A 15200-nucleotide genomic window follows, 5' to 3' on the forward strand; every position below is an offset into this window, starting at 1 on the left:
TCTTTCAGCGATCCCGATCCTATCAAGTGGTATCAAAGCGAGATATTTCTATTCTCAAGCAACCAGACATTAGCATGTCGATCAACAAGGCTCCAATGCTCGAAAGTGAAGATTTCATCGATTGAATGCTATGAATGCAAGTGCACCTAGCTACCTTGGACGATGAGATGATGTATATGCTATCTAATGGTCCAATAAATATTGACAAGGAAAGAAGCGAGTGGACAAATGAAGACAGAAGAATGAACAATCTTGACAACCTTTCCAGAAACGCCATCTATAACACCTTGAACAGAAACACGTTCGCAAAAATCAAATCATGCTCTACTGTAAAAGAAGTATGGGAGACAATCATCCAACTTCACGAAGGAAATGAGCGAACCAAGGAAAATAAAATTATGGTGGCCACTCAAGAATTCGAAAATGTTAAGATGCGCCCCAGAGAAACCATAAAAGAATTTGGTGATCGTTTCACAAGCATTGAGAATGAACTCTCACTTCTATGAAAGACCTACGCCAACATAGAGACAATCGTCAAAATACTAAGAGCTCTTACCAGCGCTTGGGATGTCTAAACCATGGTGATGAGGGAATTAAGAAGTCTTCATAAGATGCGGCTGCATGACGTCTTTGAAGATCTTAAAGCCTATGAGTTCGAGATGAACTCAAGAAATGAAGATGAGCCTTTAATGTCAACAGCGACCAGAGCTCTGTCCTGTGTGGAATCGGTAACTCTAGTACCTTTCAAGTCTGCTGAACAGTTCAACGATGACGCAATGGCCATGCTTGCCAAGAAGTTCGGAAAATTCATGAAGAAGAATCAAACCAACAACTCAACAACTACAACAGCTCAAACAGTAACAAAGCTAACGTTCGTTGTTTTAATTGTGATGCCTTAGGTCACTACAAGTCGGAGTGCCGGAAACCATGAAGAGATGAAAAAAAGCCAACTGATCAAAAACCAAGGGAGGACTATCAACCATCCAAACACAATAAGGAGGTCTAGAAAGCCTTGCTAGCTGATGATGGAGGAAGTAAATGGGCTCAAAGTGATTCAGATAGTGACAATGAAGAAGTTAGATGCTTCATGGCAAATGACGAAGAGGTATTCGATTTTTCCTCTGAGGAATTTACCCGAGAAGATCCGATTATTACACTCAATGAAATGGTCATTGAGTACAAGAATCTGTCTAATCTCGTATCAACTCAGCCAGATAACCAAACTAGTAGAATAGTTGAACTATCCTCTAAGAATAAGAAGCTCAGGGAGATAGTTCAATTGTTAACTGAGGAAACTAAAGAACTAAATATGTAATTGCTGCATTGAAAAAATCTAAAGATGTTGTGAGCCAGATGACGAGTCGTCAAAGACCTGCTAACTACAAGTTCGGTCTATGCTACAAACACAGCAATTCAGGTACGTCACGCAAAGAGTTGAGACCCAAGAATGACAAGTTTCCTCTCATAATCTTTGTCAAGGGTACATCAACCAACAATGAAGCAAGTCATGATTTAGATGAGTTGGAAATTAAAAAGGAACTAAAATACGTTGAGCCAACTAACCAGTCACGTTGGCTTAGTCTTGAGAGAAGAAAAGGCAGTCGATCGGCTACACATGTACATGAGAAAAGTCCAAAGAGGTACTTTCAAAACATGACGACTCATCTAGAGGCAAACAGGGAGATGTCAAGCCTAATGCATATAGAATTATTAAGACGAGCACTGGGAGAACCATCAAAGTAAGACAAGTATGGATTTCCAAGGGACTAATTAGTCGTGGACCCAATTAAATGTGGGTACCAAAAGGTGTAAATAGTTGTATTTTGCAGGGTAAACATGCTAAATAATTCAGAATGGTACTAGGACAGTGTATGCTCAAGGCACATGACCAGAAACAGCAAGTTCTTAACCGTTATTGTGAAAGAATCTGGTTCAAAGATCATTTTCGATGACAACTCTAAGGGTAAGGCTGTGGGCAAGGGTAAGATTGTCCATGGCAACCTAACAATAAATAATGTTCTACTTGTTGAAAATCTATATTATAAATTTCTTAGCATAAGTCAAATGTATGACATAGGATACATGGTTGAATTTCATAAAAAAACATGTTTAGTTAAGAATCAACAAGGTTGTACTTTGCTGACAGGGCATAGGGTAGGAAATATTTATAAAGTAAACTAGAAAAATAAATCTGATAACTCTATTTGCATGATTGTTAAGAGCGACCAAAACTGGTTGTGGCATAAAAGGTTAAATCATTTGAACTTTAAGACAATCAATTATATTTGCACTAAAGAGTTAGTTCAAGGTATTCCTAATATGATGTTTTAAAAATAAAAGGTTTGTTCTGCTTGCCAAATAGGAAAACAAATCAAATCAACTTTCAAAAGTAAATGAAATATTCAATCTAACCGATGTTTAGAACTTCTACACATGGATCTTTTCGGTCCAGTTAAAGTAATCAGCCTAAGAGTAATAAATTACACTCTAGTAATTATTGATAATTACTCTAGGTTTACTTGGGTTATTTTATTTAGTTTCCAAAGATCAAGCAACTCCAAATTTAATTAAAATGCTTAAAAGAGTACAAATTAAAAAATCTTTACGTGTTAATAAAATTAGAAGTGATAGAGGCACTGAATTCACTAATAGAACTTTGACTTCTTATCTTGAGGAATCTGGTATTAGACACGAGTTGTCTAGTGTTAGAACCCCTCAACAAAATGGCCAAACGGTTAATAACGCTGAAGTTCAGCCATATCAAGTTGTTCCACAACAAGTAGTTGACACTTCGGATATTGCCGAGGAAACCGGTCGATCTGACATTGATCGGCCTACCGGTCAGTCAAATCTTGATCAAATAATCGGTCGGTCATAAAGCATTTCAGGACCAAACCTCAAATGGAATAAAAATCATCCTCCAAAGCTAATCATAAGTAACCCCTCTATACCTATTAGGACCAGACATCAACTGTTAGAAGAATATGCAAATTCTTCTTTCATCTCATAGATTGAACCTAAAAAGGTGGATGAAGCATTACTTGATCCTGATTGGATTTTAGAAATGCAAAAGGAACAAAATCAGTTTGAGAGGAACAAAGTCTGGCATCTAGTTCCAAGACCAGCTAATCAATCTGTCATTGGAACTAGATGAGTCTTTCATAATAAACTCAATGAAGACAGTTTGGTGACGAGGAATAAGACTAGACTAGTGACTCAAGGCTACAAACAGGAAGAAGGCATTGACTTTAAAGAGTCATTCGCTCCTGTGGCCAAATTATGGCCATTAGAATCTTTCTAGCATTTGTTGTTTTTAAAAATTTCAAAGATTTTCAAATGGATGTTAAGAGTGCTTACCTAAATGGTATAATTAATGAGGAAGTTTATGTTGAAAAACCCCCCAGTTTTATGAATCCTACATTGATTAGTCATGTTTATAGACTGGATAAATCACTATATGGTTTAAAACAAGTTCCTAGAGCTTGGTACGATACTCTTACAAAGTTCTTGTTTGATCATGATTTTACCATAGAATCCATAGATAAGACAATATTTAAATTTGAGAAAGATGAGCATATCTTAATTGTACAAATTTATGTTGATGATATTATTTTTGGGTCAACTAACCCTAAACTGTGTGAAAGGTTTTCCAAGTTGATGACAGATAAGTTTGAAATGAGTATGATGGGGGAGTTAAGTTTCTTTTTGGGCCTTCAAGTTCGCCAACTTGAAGGGGGAACTTTTATCAATCAGGTCAAGTATACAAAGGAGCTATTAAAGAAGTTTGGCATAGAGAGTTGTTATGCTGCCTCAACACCAATGAGTTCCTCTATTAAGCTTGACAAGGATGAAGATGGTCAAAGCGTCAACATCACTACCTATCGGGGAATTATCGGCTCTCTTCTTTACTTAACAGCAAGCCGACCGGATATTTTGTTTGTGGTTGGAGTATGCGGGAGATTCCAGGCCAACCCCAAGCAATCCCATTATGTTACGGCTAAAAGAATATTAAAATATCTTAAAAGAACTCAAAACGTGGGACTGTGGTATTTGAAGGATTCTAGTTTCAATCTAATAATTTGTTCTGATGCAGACTATGTAGGATGTAAAGTGGACAAAAAGAGTATCAGCGGAACTTGCCAGTTCCTAGGTGACCGGCTCGTCTCCTGGTACAGCAAGAAACAAACATCCATTGCAACTTCAACAGCAGAGGCAGAGTATCTTGCAGTCGGCAGTTGTTGTGCTCAACTACTCTAGATTCAACAACAGCTAAGGGATTTCGGTATCGAAGATGTAAAGTTCCCAATCTTTTATGACAAAACCAGCGCCATTATCATAACATACTACCCGGTGTTGCAGTCGAGGACCAAGCATATTGACATCCACATCATTTCATTCAGGACTATGTGACGCAGAAGCATTTTTGGCTAGAATATGTGTCAACCGATCAGCAAGTAGCCGACATATTCACCAAGCCACTTCAGGAGACTAAGTTTTCTTACTTTAGAAACATCTTAGGACTTGCTGACATTAACTAAATTATTTTAAAAAATACCGGTATGCATTTAGGGAGAAACTCCCTCATTTCCACAAAGAAGTCTTGCATTTATTTTCATGAAAAACCGGACATATTTTCAGGGAGAAACCTTCACTTCTAAAATATATCTCAATAGGATAAAAATATGATTTTGGTACTCTCTTAAACCGATCAAATTTTGAAAAGGTTTCAGTATTTTCTCAAATCGGTCGGATTTTTAAATTTTCGGTTTTCTAAAAACTTTCACTTGCATAAGTATAGAAGAGAAATAATCATAAGCAGATTAAACCGGGTGTTTTACTCCTTTTGAAATTCATAAAGATCACTCAATTGAGATACATGTAAAAAACCGGACAGTTCAAGCACTCTGGAGCTCAAGTCGACCAGCTATTTTGAATTTGAACAAAAACCGATCGGTTTGATTTTTCTTCAAAATAAAATATTCGGTCCCCTTGGTAAAGGACATGCAGAAAAGCGACCGATTATTTATGTGACCATTTCGGTAGTGTCATCCTTAAACACAAAATGAGGAAAATATTTTTAATTAGTTAATATGCTCTTATTTCTTCTACAACATTAAAAAGGTCAAATTTGGGGTAACGTGAAGACTTATGTCTTTTAAAGTCCACATTTATGACTAACATAATGGTTAGTTCCTCTTGCCCAATAGATTTTAGGAGGACTCCTAAGTGATAACTTCCTTCTATTTAAAGACAGTTCACATAAGTCCATTTCGGATCTCTCTAAGCAAATCTAAATTCTAAAGTTTAGAGTTTTCTCTCATCTTCCCTTCCCTCGCAAATCTTGAGATGGATCTAGCATTTTCTCGCAATCCATTAATCGTTGACTTCGACTCTATTATGTCCTTCGAAGATGAGGAGGTTCTTGAGATGTTCTTATCTTTAGAAAATTCTGGTTTAAGAAAGTTCCTTGAAGGATCTCAAGTGATTCATGAAAAGGAGGTCTTTGAGTTTTTCAAAAATGAAAAAGTTGTTAATGATTCCATCCTGTCAAAAGTGGTAGAGGAATTTCTCTTGAAAGAAGAAGATTTCACTCGGATTTTCAATCTTCCTACCAAAGGATTCTCGGAGTTCCTTTCATCTCCAGATTAAATCATTCACGATTTAACCTTCCTTTTCTCAAACTCCTCCATTCGCATGGAAACTCATGGAGTCAAGTCCTTGTTAAGACCGGATATTCAAATTCTCAGTGATATCATTGATAGATCTATCCTAGCAAAAGAGTACACCCACTTCTTTACAAAGAAAACCTTCAAAATGATGATCGCCATAGTTAGAGGAACCCCAATCAATTGGTCAAAAGTCATTTTTGATAATATGAATAGAATGGTCTCTTCATCAAGAATGATGACCGGGTATGTTTCTCAACTTGGTTGCATCCTCCTCGATTTCCATGTCACCCTTGGACCTGGAACCCCTCTAAGACCATCCAACCTCTTGACCAAAGAAAAAGTCATAAGTTGGATCCATAGGGTAGAAGCGGCACATGCTAGAAGGAATTAACCCCAGGATCCTCAAGTTAGATCATATGTTAAGCCTCCATTATCCTTTCGGTTTAGAAGAATATGAACCGGTTATTTTGTCTTAGAACCAGTTCTTTAAACTTAAATTTATAAAGCTCTTTGTATTACCTTTTATTATCTATATTTAATGCATTTATAGGTTATTTAAATTTATGTGTTTTTAATTAAGTTGCACAATTAAAAGACATTTTTAAATAACGGTCATAAAGAATTTATTATTAAATATAATGATGATTGTACCATGGAAATACTTTTTAAACTGGCACCAAATTCCCACTTTAAAGCGTTTTGGGGAAACGCAATTTTTTTATAAAAAAACGACGGTTCATAAGGGAAGTTCGAGACACGTTTGGAATATTCCACTTAAAATGGAATGCATGCCGAAAATCAGGGATTAAAAAAAAATCTCCTTTGCAAACCCTAAAATATTTTTGCTGTGCCTTATCTCTAAAAACCTCTTCATCTCCAACCTTCATCTTCATCATCTTTTGATACTAAACATGGCTAAAGATAATGCGCTGTTTAACCATATCATGCAGGTGAACTTCGATTCCATATACGAATCTGGAACCATCGAGATGAAGCAAGTACTTCGATTCGTTGAGGAATCTGGCCTGAGATACTTTATGGACGGTTCTCCTATCTGCTATCCTGAAGAGGTCCGTGCATTCTTTGATTTGGAAAAGATAGTTGTCGGTTCTATTGTAGCCAAGGTGAATAGTGTGGAGTTTACCATTATCGAACAACTTTTCTCTAAAGTATTGCATCTCCCAACAACTGGCCGAGGTTTCCTGGAAGTGTTATCTCCGACTGCTCTATCTAAACTTCAATCATTATTCTCCAACAACGGCATTCCAGTGAGCGTTAGTGGCAAGAAGAAAGACTTAAAGTGCGATTATCGCGTTTTGTACGATATTGTCGCTAAAGCCCTACAAGCAAGGGGCAGAAACTTCGACAACATAACCCAGTGTAAGTTTGATATGATGGGCGCCATCGTCAGGGGAGATAACATCAACTAGGGGTTAATCTTATTCAACACTTTGTATGAAATGGTGTCCTCCCACAACAAACGCGGTATCGACTTTGCGATACAGATCGGGTGGATTATGACACATCTAAACGTTCCCACCGGTTCAGGTATCCCTCTGAACCCTAGCAAAATTTTAATTATTGCCTCTAATGGTCGATATATTACCAAAATAAACAAATCCAAGGAGTCTAACTCTGAGGCGACTCGCCAACAATCGAGTGGAGGGAAGATGGTCAATACAAAGAACGCTGGAGGAAGTTTAGAGGGCGGCTCGAAGGGCATTAATTCTTCAACTCAGGCAGCATCACCATCAAAGGAATTCAGTTTAGTCGTTGAATCTGTCGCTAGTACCACCAGCCGTGCCAGAGCAAGATCAAGAGAAGCAACTGAAACCTTATCTTCAAGAAAGAAGCCCCGATCCGAGGTAAATATTCCTACCCCACTTCATTTTAATGCCACAGTTGTTGCTCCAACTCAGAAGGAGAGCATGTTACCTCCTACCAATACGATTGAGCCTATGGTTTTAGAGGCTCGAACGGTAGAAAGTGATATTCCGAATAGATTGGTTGAACTTGCTGAAACGGGTCGGTTAGATGAAACCGATCTGGTAAATGTGGTGCTTGATATCGATTGATCCACTCTTCTTAAAACCGATCGGTCTACTATGCTAAAAATCGGTCAGCTAGAGGAAGTCGCAACCGGTCAAGTCATTGTGGATCAAGCGTCTCAGGAGGAGATTCCAACTATTGCTACGGGCCCTTTAACTACGGATGATCAGATAATTACAACAACTATTAATAAAGAATCCACTCCGATCCCAGCAGTTCAAAACAAGAAACCGGTTCAAGAATCTGAAAAATATGTTGAAGAAGACCAAGGAAAATCAGACTAATACACTGCACCGTCTACTCCTAAGTCGCCTCTCGACGCATCTCTAGAGGTTTAGGAAACCGTTAAGCGCATTCTCGAAGAAGCTGAGACAAATGCAAGTGCAAGCATTTATTTGTTCTACTCATGGGGAGATATACGACTTGGAACAATTTTCAGCGAGGTATTCCCAAAAGCCCCTGAAGAACATAAGTGATCTGAACTTTTTATTCTGGAAAAAGCGATATTCTCCTTGACGAAGACCACATCTGTTTCAGAAGCCTTGCGAAGGAGCGAGTTCGTGGAAGCATATGCGATAGGCCAAGCGTTGTCTCTATTACTTAAAGAATGTAAGAAAAACTTCAATCTTATGAGTGCCATTGCAAAAGAAGACGATGAAGTAATTCTACTATTGAAAGTCGTTATGGAAGAATATCTGTCCATTACTTTGAAATTTGTGGACGGTGAGTCAATGCTCAATTCGGAAGAGACTGGTTTTCCCTATCCTCAAACCGACTTAATTCACGATGAAGGGAAGGAACCGCTAGTTGTTGTTGAATAAATGCCTCCTCTCCAAGGCGAAACTCAAATCATCAGAACTGAGCTTTTGGCTCTTGATGGAAGAACATCTCCGAGAAAATGGACAAGTTTAGAAGAAAGGGAACTTTTTGATGGGTATGAAGTTAAAGGACAGTTCATTAAAGAACAATATATTTGAATGTCCAAACAAGCTTTTGAATGAATTGCCGAAAGAAATAAAATTAACTCGGCTGACAAATTAGACCCCGGCCTAATGGGATCAACCTTTAACGAATGTGAAGGCGAGGATGACCATGATGAGGCCCACTCCAACCAAAAATCAGTAGGTAACAAGGGTCCCGCTTCTTCTTGTCAAATTGAGAATCCGGAGATGACCGGTAATATAACTCCTCCACCAGAACAACCGGTAGTTAAAGCTCTACTTGCCAAGAAGCCGACCCATGCGCCATCTAAATTGGGTAACTCGTCTGACCCTAAAGAAGTATCCAGTCATGGTCAAAAGAACATGAATGAAAATATTGAAGGACCGGCCCGTCCGGAACAGTCTCTTCAAGTTAGTTCTCATCATATCCAACCTCTCTGATTTGTTGCTCTTGGATCTCATGTCTCACCTCGATCCGACTCTGAGGAAACCCCAAGGCCAGACTTCCGACAAATAATCTTGGAAGCTCTAACTCTGTGGCAAGAATCTTGTAATGCCCGATTGGAAGAAATGGAAAGGAAACAAGAATCTTCTTCAGGTTCCCATAATCAAGAACTGGAAAAATTGAGGGGAAAACTGGGACAAATGAAACCAATAATTCACAAGACATTCGCCATCTAGAAAGAAACAAAGTCCATTGTTGAGGTCATATCTTTGTAACTCGTGGAAATTGTAAAATCTCATAATGTTGTTGATGCTGAGAAACTAAGAGAACACGAAGAGGCGGCTTGACGTATTCAAGAGGAGGAGAACGCAAGTATTGAGGCGGCTAAACAAGTTGATGTCGCTAAAAAGACTAAAGATTTTAAACGAAAGAAGTCAACGCAAACTGAGGTTGTTGACACTCAGTTTACCATATCTCAAATGAGGACTAAACCTATGAACTCTCGGCCTCCACTTGAAGCTCTTCAACTAGAAGTTCCACGTAGTGCTCGGTCCTATCAAAGATTGTGCAAAAATGATGGGTCTGTCCTTGAAGAAGACTTTTCTCCACCAAGAAAAAGGAGTCATGAAGCCAATATTCCAAGTCAACCAAGTCAGGGCTTCATGAAAAGTTGGATAAACGAGAACTTTGCAAAACCGGATCTGAAACCGAAAAGAGGGAGACACTAAAAACTCTTATCTTTGATCTTTTATTTATGCGTCTTAAACTTAAAGTTATTTTATATTGGACATCTGGTTATTTTTGCTAACAACGCTGTTTTTTGTTTATCAAATAGGAGTGATTTTTTATATTAACTATTCTGCTACTTACTGGTTTTGATAAATCTTTAAAAATATCAAAAGGAGAAATTGCTAAGAAACAAATAAGGAATAGGTCGCTGATTTTGATAATTTTAACTGGCTTTGATAATTTATTATAAACAATCAAAGAGGGAGAAATTGTTAGAAATTAAAAATGGAAAATTAACTTAATATAAGTAGCCAACGATTACAAAATTACAAGGTTTTGAATATTTAGATTAAATAATCAAAAATGGATAAATTGTTAGGTAAAAATATGTAATTAATTATTAGTATTAATTAACTATTAAATAAGGACTTAATTAAGTTAATTTTGTGCAGATTAAAGAAACCAGAAGGAAAGCTGATCTGTATCGACTTAGTTTTCTGCATCAATTTACTACATCGGTTTACGGCATCGGTTTCACATTGGCTTACCGCATCGGTTTCGCATTGGCTTACCACATTGGTTTCATATCAGTTTACCGGATCGGTAGAAGACATCGGTTTCTCGGATTAGTTTTCCAGATCGGTTTCCAATCCAGTAGCAGATGAAATCGGTTTTACCGCTTCTCAGAAGACAAATACATTCCTGGTAGCGGCAGAAATCATCTTTATGTTATAGTAGGGTTTTATTTCTATTTTCGTGCAAGTCTGAGGAAAACTTTTTGATAGCAGTTGTCTGCCAACACAGTTTACACTGTCAAGAACACCAAAAGACAAATTATCCCTACTGATGCTCCTAGGAAATCATCAATCTAAATTAATATCATCTTGACTTATTATAATCAAAGTACACACAAGATCAAAGGATATCATATCCAATTTACTTTATTGGACCTCAACCAATCAAGATCAAGAAGAACGTACTATGAAGCAAAATGTATCCATTGAAGAAGCAAATATATCCATTGACATCTTTCTATTTAAGAGAACGAAGCTCAACCGGATTAAACACCTTTTTCATCAACCTTTAAACTCCTTTGACAATCGTGTGCTACAAGCTCTCACTTCAGCATTCTTTCGAGCAATCTTCTCAAGCGTTACTAAGCATTCTAAGTGTGTTAAATTCCAAATTTGTATTACAATACTAACATATTCTGTGTGAGTGGTGAGTATTGTAAGTTGACAGAATCCGTTTCTGTTCAACAAGAGTGTGTGCTAAGAGTTCGAAAACAGGCAGCAACTAGGTCGTGGCTGTTCGATTGGGTTGTATACGAGTATTCAATCAAATCTTCTAGTGGATATCCTTCTCAAGGTTTGAGAAGAAGGAGTGAGGTATGAGTTTTACTCCGAACATCCATAAACATTGTGTTATGTATTTTCTTCCTCTTTATTCACTAAATCGACCATCTATTGCTTCAAGTTGAAACAAACACTTTTGCACTTGAACTCGGTTCAAGAGTTTGTGACAACTTGCGTAGATTAGAAATCAAATAATCAACCTCTAATAGGATTATTATCAACCGGCGTGTGTGTAAGCGTTCTTCGTTGCGAGACCCCAGTCTCCTTCGGCGATCCCGATAAAAATGTTATCACATTTTTACTATAATTTGTTTTTCTCGATTTTTATATCTTTTACTCGTGCAAATGTACTGTCTACGTGCTAGTTAAATTTAATAATACATATATTAAATAAAATATATTACATTAAAATAACACATATATTTTATTTTTACTTAATTTTGTAAATATACTATATATAATTCAAATAAATATTATACACTAAAATAAAATATATTACATAAATCTTTAATATTATATATTAAAATAAAATATACATTATTATATTATAAATTAAAATAAAATATATAACATAAACTTGAAATAAAATAAAATAAACCTTAAAATAAATTACATAAATCTTAAAATATTTATAAAATTATTAATTAAACAAACTTTAAATTAAATAAATTACATAAACTTTACAATATTTATAATATTTATTTTTATGTAATATATGTATTATTTAAATATTTATATAATATAATATATTTTATTTTAATATATAATATTAAAATTTCTTATAATGTATTTTATTTTAGTGTATAATATTTTATTTTAAATTATAATATTTATTTGAATTATTAAATTTAGAATTTTTTATTTTAATTATATATATTATATTTATAAAATTAAGTAAAAATAAAATATATGTTATTAATTTTAATTATATATATTTATATTTGTAAAATAAAGTATTAATGAGTTTAATTGGAGAGACTGTAATTAATATGTTAATAGTTATTTTAGAGAGAGAAATGGGGGTATAATTGGAAAAATTATTTGAAACATGGTAAAAAATAATTGGTTTAGGAGTTCGGATTCGTACTGTACTACAGAGTAATGAGTGAATGAGGCTGCTGCTGTCATTAAATAAGATGATTGTCGTTACAGCGGAAAAGTTGGTTCTTCATTTGTGTATATCGAACGAATCAAACTGTGATTGACTTGTGAGAGTGAGAGAGAACTCAGTCATGGATTCTCCGTTCAAAGCAGATATACTGAAAGGGAAAGTGGCTCTGTTGACCGGAGGTGGTTCTGGAATTGGGTTTGAGATCGCCAAGCAATTCGGAAATCATGGAGCTTCCATTGCCATCATGGGCCGCCGCCAACAAGTTCTCGACTCCGCCGTCTCTGTTCTACAATCTCTTGGAATTCAGGTTAATTCTTTTCTTTCTTATTTTGTGTTTCCCTTTTTTACCAAGTTCAGATTCATTCGTACCGAATCCCCAAATTTATCCTGAATTGATTGGTATTTCTTATCCTCTGAGGAGAACCGATAGACATGTTCAATCTTTTCTATTAACAACTGAAACCCTCCTCCGCCAATGGATCGATATGGTAGTAGAACTTAAAACTTCCTTATGCCAAATATTTCTCAGGCCGTGGGCTTTGTGGGAGATGTTCGCAAAATGGATGATGCAAATAGAACTGTGGAATCAACATTTCAACATTTTGGCAGGTTAGACATTCTTGTTAATGGTGCAGCAGGAAATTTCCTTGTCTCATCTGAAGATCTGTCTCCAAATGGGTTCAAAACAGGTTTTTTATTTACCTTTTGACACCATATAGTAAGTAGTGTGACCTAATTTCTGGTTCTAAAAAAGTTCTATGATGTTGGTATTCTTGACAGTTATGGATATTGATACAGTTGGTACATTCACAATGTGCCATGAGGCATTGAAATATCTGAAGAAAGATGGATTGGGAAAGAAGTCATCTGATGGTGGTGGAATCATATTGAATATCAGTGCTACTTTGCACTATACAGCTTCTTGGTATCAAATCCATGTCTCTGCAGCCAAGGTTGTAATCAAGACCTACCTTGTTTGATCTTTGGTTACTTGAATAGTACTTAAGTGGTTAATTGATGATTTGATTGATTAGGAGATTAATCACGAGATAGTAGGTTATTTGAGATTAAATTCAAATAATTCAAGACATTAGATGATGATCCATGTATCTTTATTCTTTATCAGGCTGCTGTTGATGCCATAACCCGAAACTTGTCCCTAGAGTGGGGAACTGACTACGATATTAGAGTTAATGGAATTGCACCTGGTCCGATAGCTGATGCCACTGGAGTGAGTAAACTTGCACCTGATGAGATCGATTTCCAAGCTAGGGATCTTGTTATGCCCTTGTTTAAATTCGGGGAGAAATGGGACATTGCCATGGCTGCAATTTATCTTGCGTCAGATGCAGGTAATTAACTGTTTTTTATATTTTTGCCTAATTAACTATCTTGATATGGAGTTTGTTGTTATTGAAGGAAAATATGTCAATGGCACGACACTTGTGGTTGATGGGGGGATTTGGCTGAGCCGACCTCGATATCTTCCCAAGGATGCGGTGAAGCAGTTATCGCGAGTAGTGGAGAAGAGATCAAGAGAAGTTCCTACAGGACTTCCAACGAGCAAACTCTGATTATGTTTAGGTGATCACTTGGGTTAATTTGGATTACTTTGGGTTATTTGTTATAAAAATGTTTAGTCATGTGGGTGGGACAAGTATACTCTTTGTGTTTCAGACAAAAAGATGTGTGGAATAATTATGAAAATAAAATGATGACTTATTATCATCCTGTTACCTTTTAACTATAGTTTTGTTTATTCTATGCTCTAGGTTTAGTTGGATTTAAAAAATATTTTAAACTTAAATGTATATAATTGTACAATTAATTAACTCAATTACACGTATAAAATAATAAAAGTTCATCTAAACTAATAAAAGTTTATTATATAATATTAAAAATTAGCTTATTTAGTCTCTCATTATTACTCGTCTTAAATATATTTTTTTAATTTAATATTTATTAATTAAATATTTATTTTTTTATTATTTAATTAATTAATTAATTTTTTTTATCTATTTATTCTTTTTCTATTCTTATGTTTTATATTAGTATTTGATTATTATTATTATTTTTTTTTAAAAAATTTACCTTTTATTTTATAAAAACATAAATTATTTTAAAATTATTTTTTTAAAGACTAATATTTAAATATTTAAATATATAAAATAGTTCAATTTTTATTGTAATATTTATTTATATTAAAAAATTTAAATTTCAAATTCTAAATCAAAGATTAAACGGAAAAATTATTAATTTTATTTTTGCAAATATTAAAAAAAATATCATTCACAAAAATATTACAGTATAACAAAATTTACAAACAAATTGTATTAGGAATTTTGTAAGTGAGTTTTGTTTATATTTGTTTGTAAATTTTGTTTTATTATAATATTTTTGTGAATATTGTTTTTAATATAAACAAAAATGAAATTAATAGTAAAAAGTTTAATATTTGATTTAAAATATAAAATTGTTAGTATAACTAAATATTATAGTGAACACTAAACTACTTTATATATTATAATATTTAAGTATTAGTCTTAAAAAAATAATTTTAAAATAATAGAAAAAAATAAATATATAAAGAAAAATAAATTAATTCATTAATTGATAAAAAAAATAAAAAAAAAATATTTAATTAATAAATTTTAAAATGTATTTAACAATTAGTAATAATCAATTTTTAATAATAAGTACATTAAATAAACTTTTATTAATATATATTGAGCTTGTTATACAAGTATATACGTTTATTAAGTGATTTATTTTTTTATAAATTTTATTTTAAACTAATAATATTTTTTTTATTAATACTAATTTTTTCTATATTTAAAACAACTTGTTTATTCATTTGAGAGAATGAAAAACTTATCACAAATTCAGTGATTTAGAGAATAA

At 34.5% G+C, this 15200-nt stretch overlaps 2 protein-coding genes across 2 annotated transcripts; both read left to right on the forward strand.

The window, feature by feature from the left end:
* The first annotated feature begins 3336 nt into the window (after positions 1–3336).
* On the forward strand, positions 3337–5649 carry LOC124939062 (uncharacterized mitochondrial protein AtMg00810-like). The gene is made up of 2 exons (XM_047479574.1): positions 3337–4234; positions 5309–5649. Exons 1-2 carry the CDS (start codon positions 3337–3339, stop codon positions 5647–5649), a joined length of 1239 nt encoding a protein of 412 aa, XP_047335530.1.
* A 6672-nt stretch (positions 5650–12321) lies between these two features.
* Positions 12322–14025, forward strand: LOC124938299 (peroxisomal 2,4-dienoyl-CoA reductase [(3E)-enoyl-CoA-producing]-like). Its single transcript, XM_047478718.1, has 5 exons — positions 12322–12606; positions 12829–12988; positions 13080–13252; positions 13426–13651; positions 13719–14025. The coding sequence occupies exons 1-5, from the start codon at positions 12421–12423 to the stop codon at positions 13871–13873; spliced, it is 900 nt and encodes a 299-aa protein (XP_047334674.1). The 5' UTR covers positions 12322–12420; the 3' UTR covers positions 13874–14025.
* The last annotated feature ends 1175 nt before the right edge of the window (positions 14026–15200 follow it).

Source organism: Impatiens glandulifera, chromosome 5, assembly GCF_907164915.1.
Source record: "Impatiens glandulifera chromosome 5, dImpGla2.1, whole genome shotgun sequence".
Classification (NCBI taxonomy): Eukaryota; Viridiplantae; Streptophyta; class Magnoliopsida; order Ericales; family Balsaminaceae; genus Impatiens; species Impatiens glandulifera.